Below are 14,791 nucleotides of genomic sequence, written 5' to 3'. Positions count from 1 at the left end.
TACTTTCTTGGCTTCTATTCTGATTTTTAAAACTCTAGCAGACAGCCAAACGAGTGCTTGTAAATGTAGCCCAAGGCTTCTTACATGCATCTCAAAAACTATGAGTTAAAAAAGTTAAAATCATGGCATATATTCATAATATTTCTGGAAAATAACCCACATTTTCTCTGATGCAGAGTACCCATTTGTCGGAGGAGTCATTCCTGACCTATGTAGTGATTGAGCATGTGAAATCCTGTCAAGGTGGACAATGCCTGAGATATACACAGAAATATTATACTTAATACATATTTTATTACTAAACAAGTATACAGATACAAGTATACATACCAGCAAAATAGTAGTAGGCAAAGAGCAGGTATCAGCAACAACTTTTGAGGCATTTGTGTAAGTTTCCATTTGATACAATGAAGAATCATATATACTCTGTCTGTGCCAAGTTATTAACAGAAATATTTATATTGCAAATTTTGATAATTTCAAATAAAAATAAATCACACTGTCTTCCTCATTGACCTCTGTGTTTGGGGCATCAGGCCCTCCTGACCTGTGTGCTGAGTAGTCCTGAGAGATGTTCTGCAATGCTATTATTCTGATGCTGTCAGAGAAAATTTATAGCCTTCTGGTTAAATATATATTCCATTTTGGGCCTCCCTTGAAAAGAGGCTACTGGCCTAGTGGGACTAACTTGGTAAACAAAGCATAAATAAATAAAAATACAAGTACACATTTCTGAAAAGTGGTAGGAATTAGACACCAGGTTGCAGTAAAACATTTCCCAGCAATATGTAAGCTTTTATGCGATGCCATGAAGTATTATATGATTACCATTAAAATGTTAAGTTAATGAGGAATGTAATTACCGTTCCACACGCACACCACTTGTCTGATCATCAGAGGCCTTCAAACGCTCACTGACTTGCTGCTTAATCAGCATCATGATGATTTTATGTAAAAAGTCACTGTCTTCAAAGTCTGCCATTGCTAAATGTACTACTTTACCAGCCAACATCTTTAACTGCCACAAGCCATATTTAATTTCTTATAGCATACTCATTTTCCTTATGTTGATTCAAATTAGCATTTTTATGTTAGCATCCTACCCTTTTGACATGGGTAACACCTCACACTACCTTTACCTACTCAGCACTTCCTCAAAAGTTGAACTTTCTATAGCAATTAACTAAAATGAAAAAAAAATGACATTTTTTGTGATAAACAGAATGACCCAGGGAGACAACCAAGCTTCACGAAGCATCTTGAGACTCTTCCCAGCAATTCAACTTTTTATAACGACTAGTCAAACACACACAGACTGCATCCCAAAATGGCTGTTGCTTATCATTACTTAGCAAAATGCAAATACAGTTTTCTGTCTCCTAGGAACAAAATTCGCTGGTTGAGTAGGCTGCTTTTGCCAAGTCTCCATCATTAAACTAAGGAAAGGATAACCTCAAATCTCACTGACTAATGCTACCATGGACACCATAAATTTGCAATACATTTTCATAGATGATGCATCATAAAACATGTTTCTGTTAACAGGGCTTATTTGCAGGAATGTACCACACACACACACTGCAAATTATATAGACACACATGTACTGTGCATTATGTGTGTGTGTGTATAAACATATATATATATATATATATATATATATATATATATATATTCTTTTTTTTAAATGTTTTTGTAGGGGGAAAGTCCAGTCCCCCGTACACCCCCCACACCCCCTGTTAATTAAATATACCAACTCCAAGATATCTCTCTCTCTCTCTCTCTCTCTCTCTCTATATATATATATATATTCTTTTTTTTAATGTTTTTGTAGGGGGAAAGTCCCCCCTACACCCCCACACCCCCTGTTAATTAAATATACCAACTCCAAGATTGCACTACAGTGAGGAAAATGCTAAATATACCATTTTGCACTGTATGGCGATCTCCATTTAAACAGTTTGAAGTTTCAAAACTTTGATCTTATGGTCTCGATCATACACTAACACATACAGTGGCACAGCAGATAGCATTGTTGCCTTACAGTAAGAGGTTCCCCCCAGTTTGATTCTCAGATGTAGTGCCTTGTGTGTGGAGTCTGCATGCAACTCCTGTGTTTGTGTAGGTTTCTTCTGGGTGCTCTGATTCCCTTCCACATTCTAAAGACATGCAGTAGGTGGATTGGACTCTCTAAATTGGCCATAGGTGTGAGCATGCATGGAAGTGTGTGGTGTGGAAGAACTATGGTGGCAGGGCTAGTGAACCAGCAGTGTAAACTTTGGCCCAAGATGATTGTCACTGTTGAATCTCATGTGCAAAAATGGGAAAAGTGGTTGTGGGTGGGTGGGTGGGTGGATGCATGGATATACACACACACACACACACAAAGGGTAAGCTGCATTCACTGGCTATAACAAACTATTTGCAGCTTTATAGAGTTTCTAACCTCTCAACTTTTCTCCATTTTGCCTCATTTTTTTGCCCTGATGTTCCTAAAATAATCCACATTCTGTTTTCAATACATCTTACATTTAATTATGTGCTCTGTTTTGTATTACAATCAGTCAGTAATGGCAGACATTAGGGATGCATACTTCTTACAGTACCGAAATGCATTTTGACATACATTTTTAGTGAATTAAAGTATATTTAAAGATTGTTCACCGATTATTTTTGCTTAGACCGGAATTCTTGAACAAAATTGGGATATATTAATGAGCACTTGCAGCTAAAATATGCAGGCACCCTGGCCCCAGTAAGGAAAAAGTCAATTATGAGAAATTTCTTTCCATTTCATAAAGAGCTGCGCAGACATCAGAAGAAGGATGAATCAGATGGTGAGCCATTCTGGTATTTATTCAGCAGTGAGGAGCAGAGCAGCATCTAGGCAGAAGGAAGGTGGTTTTAAATAAAGTAGGTGTACAAAGAAAAAAAATGGAAAAAGATGCTCATTCTGAAAGTTTCATGGGTGTGATCATGAAAGGAAGTCACGGACTTTCCTGTCATCTGTATTGCTGCTTTCATATTGGTGTCAGGGATCAACCCGGTACCTTTTGTTAAAAGTAACAAATTTTGTATTTTGTTACAATTTTTCAAATGGCAAGTGCTGTTTTTTTGTATGCAGATGAAGATACCGAGTCATAGTACTTACCAATCATTACTACGCCAATTAAACACTGCTCATTGGAGGGGGAATATATATATATATATATATATATATATATATATATATATATATATACACACACATACACACACACTTAAGCCTAGCCAGTGTCCCTTTTGGAGCTTGAATTAACCTATTTTATTTGGTGTTTTTGGTGTTACATTGGCCTTACCCATCCCATGGTCAATAATTATATATTGCCCCCTAGTAAAAATAACTGCGATCATGACATATATAATTTGAGGGGACATATGCATGGGATAAAGCATTTAGGAGCTGCCTCTGTTCATTAATAGTACAGGGGGCATTCCCGGGGTAAATTTTCTGTTTCCCATCCATAGATCCAAGTTGTGTTTGAATATGGACAGAAATGTGTTTTGTTTTATGTGGATGGAGGGTATGTTCTAAAGCAGTGATATCCTCTGCAGTTTATACCTGTCCCTCCAAACCATTCTGTTGATACTGCAGGTGAGGTTTAGATTCCTACACAACAGTATTTCTGATGCCATCTAACTTGCTGATGTGCAGTAAATCCATCAGTATTCGGTTAGAGGATGCCATGCATGCTAGATATAGGCCACTTCTTAACATTTCTGTAAGATAACACATATAGTGAATGGGATTTGAGACAGTCCATGTAGGACATATTATACCTTGTATCCTTTTATTAACTTATAGCTGTTGGCATTCCAGTTGTAGCATGTGTCTGGACAAATGCATGCCAAAAGAGGAAATAAACTCAATGATTGGCGTAATGAGGGCTGATGAGGGCTGAGTAAACAGGACAATTACATTCCTAGATTTAGACACAAACCTTTTGTTTCTAAGCTGTGCAATATAAAAGGACTTTATGACAATGGACACATGTTGGTCAAAAGTTAGGTCACTGTCCCATATGTTCCCAAATCCAGAAAAACTGGGTCAACTCTTAGGGGCATATTATCAGTGTGGTAGCTCCCCAGGGCAGATGTCTTACCAAACGATACAATAATGCATTTCTTTTTGGATTTTAGTTTTAGTACATGATTTTGGCACCATTTATTATTTTGGGACAAACCTTCCTGCAGTAAGTCATTTGGAGATCCAGTGACCATTCCTAGAAAATCTATTCAGCCAGAGCCCTTTGCTATTGTCTTTTACTTCAGTGAAGTAGATGCCAAATAAGAGAGGTCCCAGCACAGAACTCTGGGAGACTCCACTGGTGACTGGTCTCTGTGTAGAGTTAACTTCCCCTATTTGGTTTCCTGCCTCCTATCTTGTCAGCCAGTTGGCAACCCAATGGGATATATAAATATATATATATATATATATATATATATATATATATATATATGCCATGAGCTGTAGGCGTGGGAGGAAAGCTTGCTGTCTGTTGAGTCACACTGTTGTCATGGAAATGGTAAAAACAGAAATGGACCTATAGATGCAAAAGACTTAAGGGGTAATTTGCTTGTATCCCATGGGTGCCCACTAAAGGAGGTTTAAGATATTAAACAGTGAAGACTCTAGCTTAGCCGGAGCTTTCTTGAGAGTTTTTCACTGAATGGTTTGGCTGGATGACTTTTCTACCATTTTGGAGGCAATTATGGTATTTAAGATATTGATATTGATGTCTCTGGCTGAATTTAGAACAGTTTATTCCAGTCAATTAATATCCATGTATAGTAAAGTAATATTAAATAATTTATCCAGTTTGTGCTAGAGTAAAACAAATGTCTCGGGAAACATGGAGGACAAGATCGTGCTATGTGTTACTCTGATATAAATGCCATTGTGTTTGTGTGTGTGTGTGTGTGTGTGTGTGTGTGTGTGTGTGTGTGTGTGCACACGCACGCATTTTTTTGTATTTGCACAACTGGCTTTGTTAATTAATATTCTCTTCTATCTAAGATTCAACACTCCATTTGAAGTTATGGGCTAGCAGTGCATTAAATCTTTAGTTATTTGTTATCAGAGTGTATGGGAGTAAGAGTCTATACAGTACCACTGAGCTCTTTGTATTAGGAGAGTCAAACAATGTTCCTGCATGATAACATAGACCATAGCTGTCAGTGTAGGCAGTCATGGCCATGCAGCAAATCATTAAAAGGAAGCTTTGGCAGTATATATGGTTCATTCTCTTCATTCAGATTATTTTTCACTTCATATGTTGCATTCATGTCATCAACTGTCTTTTCCCCATTTTTCTACATGGGAGTGGAGTGTTATGTGAAATGTTGCCATCTCTCTCGATTCAGTGCCTCTATCCTATTTTCTTTGACCATCATGCCTGACTATTGAAGGTCTTCTGTCACACAGTCCATCTCTCTCTTTTCTGGACACCCTCATTTTCTCTTGCCTTCCTCCTGCCTGTCCCAAGTTTTCTTTATAGGACTGTCTTCTGCTTTCCTGCACATGTGCCCAAACCACTGTAATCTGTTCTCTTTGACCTTATCTGCAATTTGAACTACTTGGGCTTCTGCTCTGATGTCTTAATTTTTTCATCTATTCCACAGTGTACATCCAACCACCTGAATCAGACACCATCTCCATCCCCTCTAGCATCCTAACCTTTACTGCCTAAGTTACTGTGTGCTACAGTAGTACTGGTCTCACCACCATTTTGTACACATTACTTTTCAGCATCTTTGGCATTCTTCTGTTATATACCATCTTTGACACATTGACAGTTGGATACAAGCCCCTCTGATTCTAGCTTTGACCTCCTCATTCAGACTTCCCTTCTCTTCCACTACCACTCCCAGATATTTGAATCTGTTAACTTGTTCCCCTATTTTCCCTTCTGTCTCAGTTCTCAGCTTATTTTGAGTTCTCCTATTGGTTCCATTACATCCATCTTATCTGTATTCAGCTTCACCCAGTCTGCCTTCAGTTTTTCAATCCATTACCCTATCTTTAGCTGAAGTCCTTGCTCAAGAGTCTGCCTGTAATGCCATATGGTCTGCATATAGTAACTTTGTGATCTTTCCCCTCAGACCTGTTTGCTAATGTAGTCAATCACCAGTATGAACAGCAGCAGGCTCAGAGCTGAACCCCTATGTACACCAACTCCCCCTGTGAGAGTCTGAACACTGTCTGTACTTGTATCATTGGGTCCTTGTACATAACCTACACTAATTAAACCACTGTTACTGGAACATTGAACCATTGAAAGTCTGCCCAAATCAGCTTTCTTGGGATCTTGCCTTATACTTTCTCCAAGTCTGTGTATGCCCAGTTGGACTCTTTCCTCATCTCTAGTTTCTTCTCAGCTGCCTGACTCACTGCAGACATTGAGCTGGTTCTGCTGCATTTTGATCTGAATCCAAACTGCTCATCTCTCATCTCACTTTTAAATGCTCTGCGTATCATTTATCAATCACCTTCTGTCTAAGACTTGCATGCAGTGTGACAGGAATTTGATACTTCTATACTGCCAACATTTGTGAATGCCCCCTCTGTTCTTGTACACTGGCACTAGTATGCTTGTTCTCCAGTCTTCTGGGATGCACTTTTTTCCTCCATACTGATATGAGTACCCTCAGGAGCCATTTCTCCCTTAAGTCACCCAACATCTTGATCATATCTGCTGGTTTCTCTTCCGAGTCTGCTGCTCTCTCAGGTTTTGTTTTCCTTACTGCTTTTCTTACTTCTTTTAAAATGGCCTTCTCTTTCTTTGTACACTGTATCTAGGGCACTACAGCTTCTGTGGATTTTCTTTATTCAGAAGCTGCTGGGAATACTCCTTCCATTTGCCTTTGATATCCTGTGGACTGGTGAACAGGTTTTTGCTAGCATCCCTTAGGGTGTCTGATGGCTATCTTCTTTATCTTCCTGTCTTTGATTTGCAGCTTGATAGAGTTTCTTTGTGCCATCTATCGAGTCACTTACCAGAAGATGACTGAGTGCCTTTGATGCTGTGGTCACTATTATAACTGCTCTCTTAGACTCTTTATTACCCAACCAGTGTTCCTTCTTAGCTTGCTCTGTCTTTTCCAGCTCCCACCTTTTCCTGCATGCCTCCTTTCTTTTGATGACTTCCTGGAATCCATGACCAGCTTTAATTGCGTACCTTATTTCCATTCGTGGCTCGGCTGCATATTTGTTCTATAGTCCTAACACATGCCGTTTTGAGGTGCTGCCATTCTTCTTCAATTCTACCCATTTCCTCTTCTTCATGAGGTGCTAATATTTCCTCTAACTCTTGTGCTTTCTCTCCAGTCAACTTCCAGGTCTTCAGCCTAGTCTCTGTTGACCTTAGAGCCTTCTCTGACCACTGCTTGCAAATGATGGTTGCAATCTGTGGTTTATGCTGTGTGCCAACTGTTTTACCTGGGATGACTTTGCAATCACTGATTCAACACCACTGCTCTTTCCTTACTAGGTGGAAGTTTACCTGAGCTGCATGTTGGCCATTCTTGTATTTAATTTTGTGACTGTGCCCATTGCTGAACCATGTGTTGGCCATCATCAAGCCATCTGCCAGACAGAAGTCTAGAATGGCCTCTCCTTTACTCCTGTTGCCCTACCCGTGTGGATCCAGGCAGTCCTCATATCGTGTTCTGACTGTCCTGATATGTACATTCAGGTCCCATTATCAGACTCTGCAACTGTTGCCCCTGAATGCACTCTTTTTGTTGCTGTCACTACCCTGCTGTGGAGATTCTGAGATCAGTCATTGTCTTCTGAGCCCCTCCCTCAGTACAATTCCCACACCATTTCTAGTTTGTCCCCAAGTAGTAGACTTTAGATCCCAAGTGAAGTGGCTTTGCTGCGCCACCTTTTCATATTCTGTTCTGGATACACAGGATGTCTTGCCTCCTTCCTACCATTGTCATCCACCTTGAAGTTCTGCCCTGTTAGTGAACCTATACTGAGCGTAGCATTCCATAGTTCATGTTTAGTAGGTTGACTGTTTTTTACATCCAGCTTTTGCTCTGCAGAAGTATCTCAGATAACCCAGGCTGGATAACTGGACACTGGACAGACAGTAGCTTATCGACCTAGGGCTGTTGGGCTTTATGGCAGTCACACACTGGCCAATAGGGTCATAGAGACTCCTTCCACTGTTAGCATAGTTCCCTGGCTAAGGTCAGAGTAGGTTGCATCTGCAACCCATTTATCAACAGCAAATACCCATTCCCATTTTTGACAGTCAACAAGACAGAATCATTTAGATCCAATTTTTACACCATTGAGTGGCTAGCCTTAACATGGCACACAGTCTGCAATCTGTGTTCTTGTATCTAGAGGATAATGCACACCACAGATGATGCCCAAAGTGGTTGATCTATACAACTCTTCCCCCGATATGCACCATATAGAGCTTGTACTGCTGCCCACAACTCCATTCTTGGGTGAATTTGAGGTGGAAACACTCACCATGTTTGCAGGGAGAACATGCAAATGTCAAAAAGGCATTAGCTGGAGATCAGGATGAAAACGTATACCTTGTGCATGGGAGGCAAACACTCTAACCATTATGCCAACTGCATTTTCTCAGTATGTTGGATTTATATAAAGTTATTAAATTCCATTTTCACTGAAAACAGAACTCATCAAAAGTAACCATTCCGGTAGAAGAAGAATTTTTTTTATAGGGAATGGACCCCTACATCATCTCAAAATGGAGGGTTGTACCTCATTTTTTTTTACTTAAATGTAACACTTCCAGGGATGCAGTGACAGTGGAGTTTCACAGAGTTCCATTTTTGATGGAAACAGAATTCAGTGAAGTGACATTCTTCCCTTATATTAGGACAATATCCTGCATGTTTTATTCCTTATCATATGATGTAGTACTGGCTGGAGTATTATGTGTTATGGTATCAGTCTAGGAGTCTTTCTAGCATCTTTCCATTACAGTGCATGTCATGCTAATTCACATGTATGTATATAAATATGGGTTACAGACAACTCGCCAAAAATTCCGATTGTCGGATGAGGGAAGAAAAAAAAAAAGAAAAAATACTGGTTCATCTGATCAAAATTCTGACCTTTTTTCTGTGTGAGACTGCTGTACTTTCAGAGATGGCACATATATATATATATATATATATATACACACACACACACACACACAAACACACATATATATATAGATATACTGAAATTCATTGAAACACCCAAATATCAATATTTAAAATGTCAACCAGAAAATGTTGACTTTACAAACATCAACATGCTACTACTAATGTCCTGAGAAACAATCTCAGTGCATGCAAAGCATAACCTCAAAAAAAAAAAAAAAAAAAAAAAAATAATACATGCCTCCCTGCTAATTATATATACTATCTCTGAGATTGCACAATATCAATGGAAGGGCATATTTTCCAACCCTGCAAATTATACAATCTCACACATCTGTCAACTATGTTTGTAGTTGACCAAATTTTTTTATATCCCGAAAAGCCAGACCACCATTGACCAAAAGATCAAGACGAAAAGCACGAAACCCGGAATTATGAAGTATTCTCAGGGCAAGTGAATACTTACCCAGAGCAACATGAAATCACAACGTACCAGCCGAAACCCAACTCTGGGATCATACTACAATGGAGAAACAGCACAAATTCCCTCCAATTGGACAAGTGTTAACTTGCCCTGAGAATACTTTTGTGATTCGTGAATCTGGGTTTCGTACTTTTCATCTCGATCTTCTGGTCTTCAGTCTTCCAACTTTTCGGGATATAAAAGTAGACCCATAGATATAGATAGATATAGCTATAAAGTCCTGAGGCTGGTCATCTATTAAGTTAGTCAATAGCTTTTTTGGCCAAAATAATTTGGTCGACAGAAAGTTGTTGACTTTTCTGTGAGATTGCTATAACAGTGGGTTTGGGGAATATGCGCTTCCTTCATATAGTGTGATCTCAGCATTGGCATATTTAATTAGCAGGTGTTGTGGGAGTGCCAAGGCCTCTCCCTTACAGAAAATACAGGTTTTGATTTGCAGGCTTCAAAATTAGTTTTCTTAGCATATGCAGTGTGCCTGTAAGTTTTTTTCAATTATTTTTTGCCAATGTTTTGACAGTCAACATTGTACCATTTCAATGTTAAATATACCACATGTATATAAGGTAGCGCCATCATTTGGAAATCAACAACTACTAGGGCTTTCTTGCTCAATAAAATGTTTATAGTGCACGATGGTAATTTTTCAGAAAGCTGTTTCACTAGGTGGTAGGCACATTCTTCAGGTCGGTCATCAATGAATTTTTAACTTCCCCATGAAGAACCTGCTACATCGTCTATTAACATTGTTTTACTGACATAGAACATGGTCACCACAAAAATGTCTCAAAACAAAATTTGCATTTTTGAATAAAATCACCATGAAAATATGGAATGGAATCAGTTTTACACTAAGAATTGTTTTTATTTATAATTCTTGCACAGAGTTTTAACGCATAACATACAACACGTACCCATTCTGGAATGTAGTTTTAAAGAGAGCTTTGAAAACAAACATCTTATCATTTGGAAGACATTAATTCTGCATGTTACATACATACAAAGGCAGCTAGAGTTTGAAATAAAGGGAAACTATGAGTTTTCAGGTAACGGTCTGTTGAATCTGGTGCTGTTAAGCTAACTTACATCTGCTTTGAATTGGACATAACACTATGACCTTTGTTATCTGATTTAGCCTCATGTCTTCTAGTTTATTCACAAAAGTAGCTGCACCTGTTAAGGACTACATACATTAAAAAAATAAACTAAGTATATACAAAGAATCCTTACTACTAACTACACAGACTCTGGTTTTTGAAAACATTTTATTTGAATCTCCTCTTTCTGACCCTCTGCTACTGTTTTTATAGACCAATTCTATGATTTCTAATGTCCAGAAGTTAAGAGGTATGTGTTAGGCAGGAGATGATCTGAGACCCAACATGCTGTTAGGGTATCAGAGAAGTATGGCAACTCTTTTACAGCAAATCAGTTAGAAATTGACTCACAAAGCACATTCAGCCTGATTGTGTATGTGCTTCATCTCTGCTTCCTTTAAAGGATAACAAATGAAAACTAACACACTCTTGACAGAAGTCATCCCAGCATGTTACTTGCAATTCACTGATTTTATAAGGGTTAGATGTGAATGTGCATTCCAAAGTTTCTGGACAAACAAAACACATGCATTGTTAGATGGATAACCTTTTTGAAGAGGCACAGAATGTATCTTTTATAAGCCAATGACATACTGGTACAGTATTGGAAAATTGCCATGAAAACATTGTGGAACAACCAAAGCTTAATAAACATTAAAAAATCACACTGTAAATATGAAGCAGAAAAAACACTGATGGTATAAATGTACTGCGTCACTAATCTGTACTCCACAGATTATAGAAGCACTCTATATATTACAGCTGGAGCAGTTAAATATTCTTGTTTCTTCCCCACATTAAGTATACTGAACATTTCAGCTGGAAAAATCAACTCCTTGCATGCAGAAAATGTGAGTACCTACAGTTCATCTACCCGGTAGATATATTAGACAATGTCCGTTTTTAAATCTCCAGTGTCCTACAGCTCTGTTTCTCAAAACTCTTTGAGCTCCCATATGAACAACTAGCAGTTTTTATTATTGTAAGTCATCAGCACCCTTTCTTCCACAACAGCTGAAACTTAAGTGCTTTAGAAAAATCTTCCCCAACCCCAAAAAAGCATTTTCGAAGGGGATTTGGTAGGTGCGAGAAGAATCACAATGCAGTGAATGACTGCAACGTATGGAGTAACGTACTTGTTTCAACTAATTGATAAAACACAGCATCTGAAAGTAGTCATGTGATGGGCCACGAAGGACTGCCTGTAAATGCACCCCATGTGTACTAGTGCAGCTCATTTTAAGCTCTGTAGTCATGTGATGGGCCATGAAGGACTGCCTGTAAATGCACCCCATGTGTACTAGTGCAGCTCATTTTAAGCTCTGTAGTCATGTGATGGGCCATGAAGGACTGCCTGTAAATGCACCCCATGTGCACTAGTGCAGCTCATTTTAAGCTCTGTAGTCATGTGATGGGCCATGAAGGACTGCCTGTAAATGCACCCCATGTGCACTAGTGCAGCTCATTTTAAGCTCTGTAGTCATGTGATGGGCCATGAAGGACTGCCTGTAAATGCAGCCCATGTGCACTAGTGCAGCTCATTTTAAGCTCTGTAAAACCTTACATCACCTGTAGTTTTTCACAGATTTCCCTTACATGCCAAATTGTTCTTTTCTTACCTGGGTTTTTAGCCACTGTCTTTCATAACTTGTTTTTTTCTGATAATCCATGGTTAAGCAGATTTATTGCAAATGCTGTTACTGAGATTTCTGACTAAAATACGTTCTCTCTCAGACTAAATTTGCAACCTGTCAATAGCTTGACCTGTTTTTTTCTGATGTATTCCTGTTCTGATATGTTTTACAGTGAAATGAGAATCAGGCTGTCAGACTTGAACTTTGCAAAAAGGAGCAGTGCATTTAGTGCAAGGTGCACGATGCAGGAGAGCAAATGAAAGATGGCAAACTTCACAAAATACAGCAGAACCTTAGTAGATCCTTGAATACTGAGTTAAATAATCTAGATAGCAGGAAGCCAATGGGCAGTCAAGGAAAGGTGCAACAATGGAAAAAAAAACAGTTCTTAGTGAAGGTGAGAGGGTCGGAGGTACATTATGACCATGACAAACCACTAGTAAATACTTATGCACCTAAAAAAACTTATTCTAGCAATGTTTTGATCTTTGGAAATGATACACATCAAGTTTGAAAGGCAAGGAATGAAATGAAACCTTAATTAAGTGTTGCTCCAGTGTGAGAAAATACTGTATTGACTTATCTGTGATGTATTCCTCCAGTGCCATATGGACATAATTACTTTCCAGTGCAGACTGCTGGATGGTCAAAAAACAAAACTTAATAAATGTACCATCACCCTTATGGTAGTTAAGTATTCAGTTAAATATATGCATACTTCTATTACCTTAAACCAGTCTATACTGGGAAATTTAATATGCTTATTGCTTGCAATCAGATTCATTTTTAGAGTGAAAGGTGCAGACTTTTTGGCCTTACTAATTCAGAGAAGGGACACATTGAATGCAACATAACTGCTATTGAGTAGGTTTTGTTTAGATTAAATAATGCTAGCACAGATGTAGACAAAGTCATTCATAACAGATTATTTAAAAAGGACCAGTTAATATTGGAGACAAGAGGATCAGAAAACCATTAGAGTCCAGTAGGGAGCTGCAGAGTGTGACTGAAATAATGAAATGTATTTCTAAGAACGCTGTCCAGTACCATCTCATTTGACAGAGCCTATTAGTGTGTCTGGTCCAGTAATTAGAAAAGACATCCAAACATGAAGTCCATTCACAGACGTAAGTGTCAGAGCAGAAACAGCAAATATCATCTAAAGTCAAGAGCTTTCTACAACTGGTTGTCACATTGTTCTGAGCAGCTTTTTGTTGACAGGCAAGTACCTGTGCCATTAGAGATGGAGTCTGTGAAGGCAGGTCTTCGAAAGAGTTTCAAGGAAGGGTTCCTTAGGAGTGTGTAGGTCAGGTGCCATCTGGCTCTTATTTGCTTAGATGTTGTGAATCTGAGCTGCACTTCTTTCTTCATAAGCTGGATTCCTAGGAAGAGCAAATAACACAGGCAGGCTGAAGCACATCAGAAGAAAATAGATCAAAAGACCACAGTGCTGACCACAGTGCTGACCACAGTGCTAATCTTCTCAAATACATTTTTATTGCAAATAAATGAACATATTCTTTACTACATTTCATTTTGTTCTGTTTTCTGCTGCTGCTGATAATAATATTATTAATAATAATAATAATAATAATAATAATAATAATAATAATAATAATAATAATAATAACAGAAAATCAAAACTAATGACATCACATGGTTAGGTGCCACAGAAATAATATTTGTCAAGAGCAAGAATTATGTTTATATGAATCTTCTTTGCACATGCAGCAGCCCAAATAACTGTGCACCTAACACCTATCCTTCACTTTGAAAGTGGTAAGCCAACAAAATGGGTCCACATAGCCAGTTCAGCATGAAGTTAGGTTACATACCTAAGCCAGTCACCAGACAATAGCTGTGGACACCACCCTCCAGGCGGCGATGCAGAGGGGAGTGCCTGGTAAATACAGTCTAGATAGGATTATCTTAGACTGGAAATGGATTCTCACAATGATCTTCTTGTGACCTAGACCCACTGTAGGGGTTATGAGTCATGGATATATAGGGAATGCTTATCACCCTTGGTAGTAATATTTTGTAATATACTGTTCTCACTTGATTTATGTATTCTTTATTGTGTTTTACTTCTTAGGCAGAGACTGAAACTAATCAGTTTTAGTTCTCTACCATTATTAGCAAATTCAAACAAGCAAATGAATGAATGAATAAACAAAGAAATAAAGTCAGAATATTGCAGCAGGGGTAATGGGACATTTAGTTTGCCTGGCTTAGTTTGTTGTCACTGCATCTCTCACCTAGAGAAACAGCAGGAAAGTAAAGTGACAACTGAAATAGAAATAAAGCTGAAAATACGGGGTGCTTTGAATAACAGTTAATTATTACTGATTTTATAAAACTACCACCATTTTATAAAGTGTTAAGTCCCTAAAATAACTAAATG

General features: G+C 38.4%; 1 protein-coding gene across 3 annotated transcripts in view; it reads right to left on the bottom strand.

Annotated features, from left to right (window-relative positions):
- Nucleotides 1–10,500: 10,500 nt before the first annotated feature.
- Nucleotides 10,501–14,791, bottom strand: part of STRA6 (signaling receptor and transporter of retinol STRA6) — a 585,684-nt gene continuing 581,393 nt past the window's right edge. For all 3 annotated transcript variants that reach the window (XM_044077758.1, XM_044077760.1, XM_044077759.1), the window contains exon 18: nucleotides 10,501–13,769. In XM_044077758.1, the coding sequence (XP_043933693.1) occupies nucleotides 13,564–13,769 (206 nt within the window). In that variant the 3' untranslated portion in view covers nucleotides 10,501–13,563. The remainder of the gene's footprint in view (nucleotides 13,770–14,791) is intronic.

This window comes from Protopterus annectens, chromosome 7.part0, assembly GCF_019279795.1.
Source record: "Protopterus annectens isolate FY-2018-M chromosome 7.part0, PAN1.0, whole genome shotgun sequence".
NCBI classification, from domain to species: domain Eukaryota; kingdom Metazoa; phylum Chordata; order Ceratodontiformes; family Protopteridae; genus Protopterus; species Protopterus annectens.
This window is presented reverse-complemented; position numbering and strand designations above follow the sequence as displayed.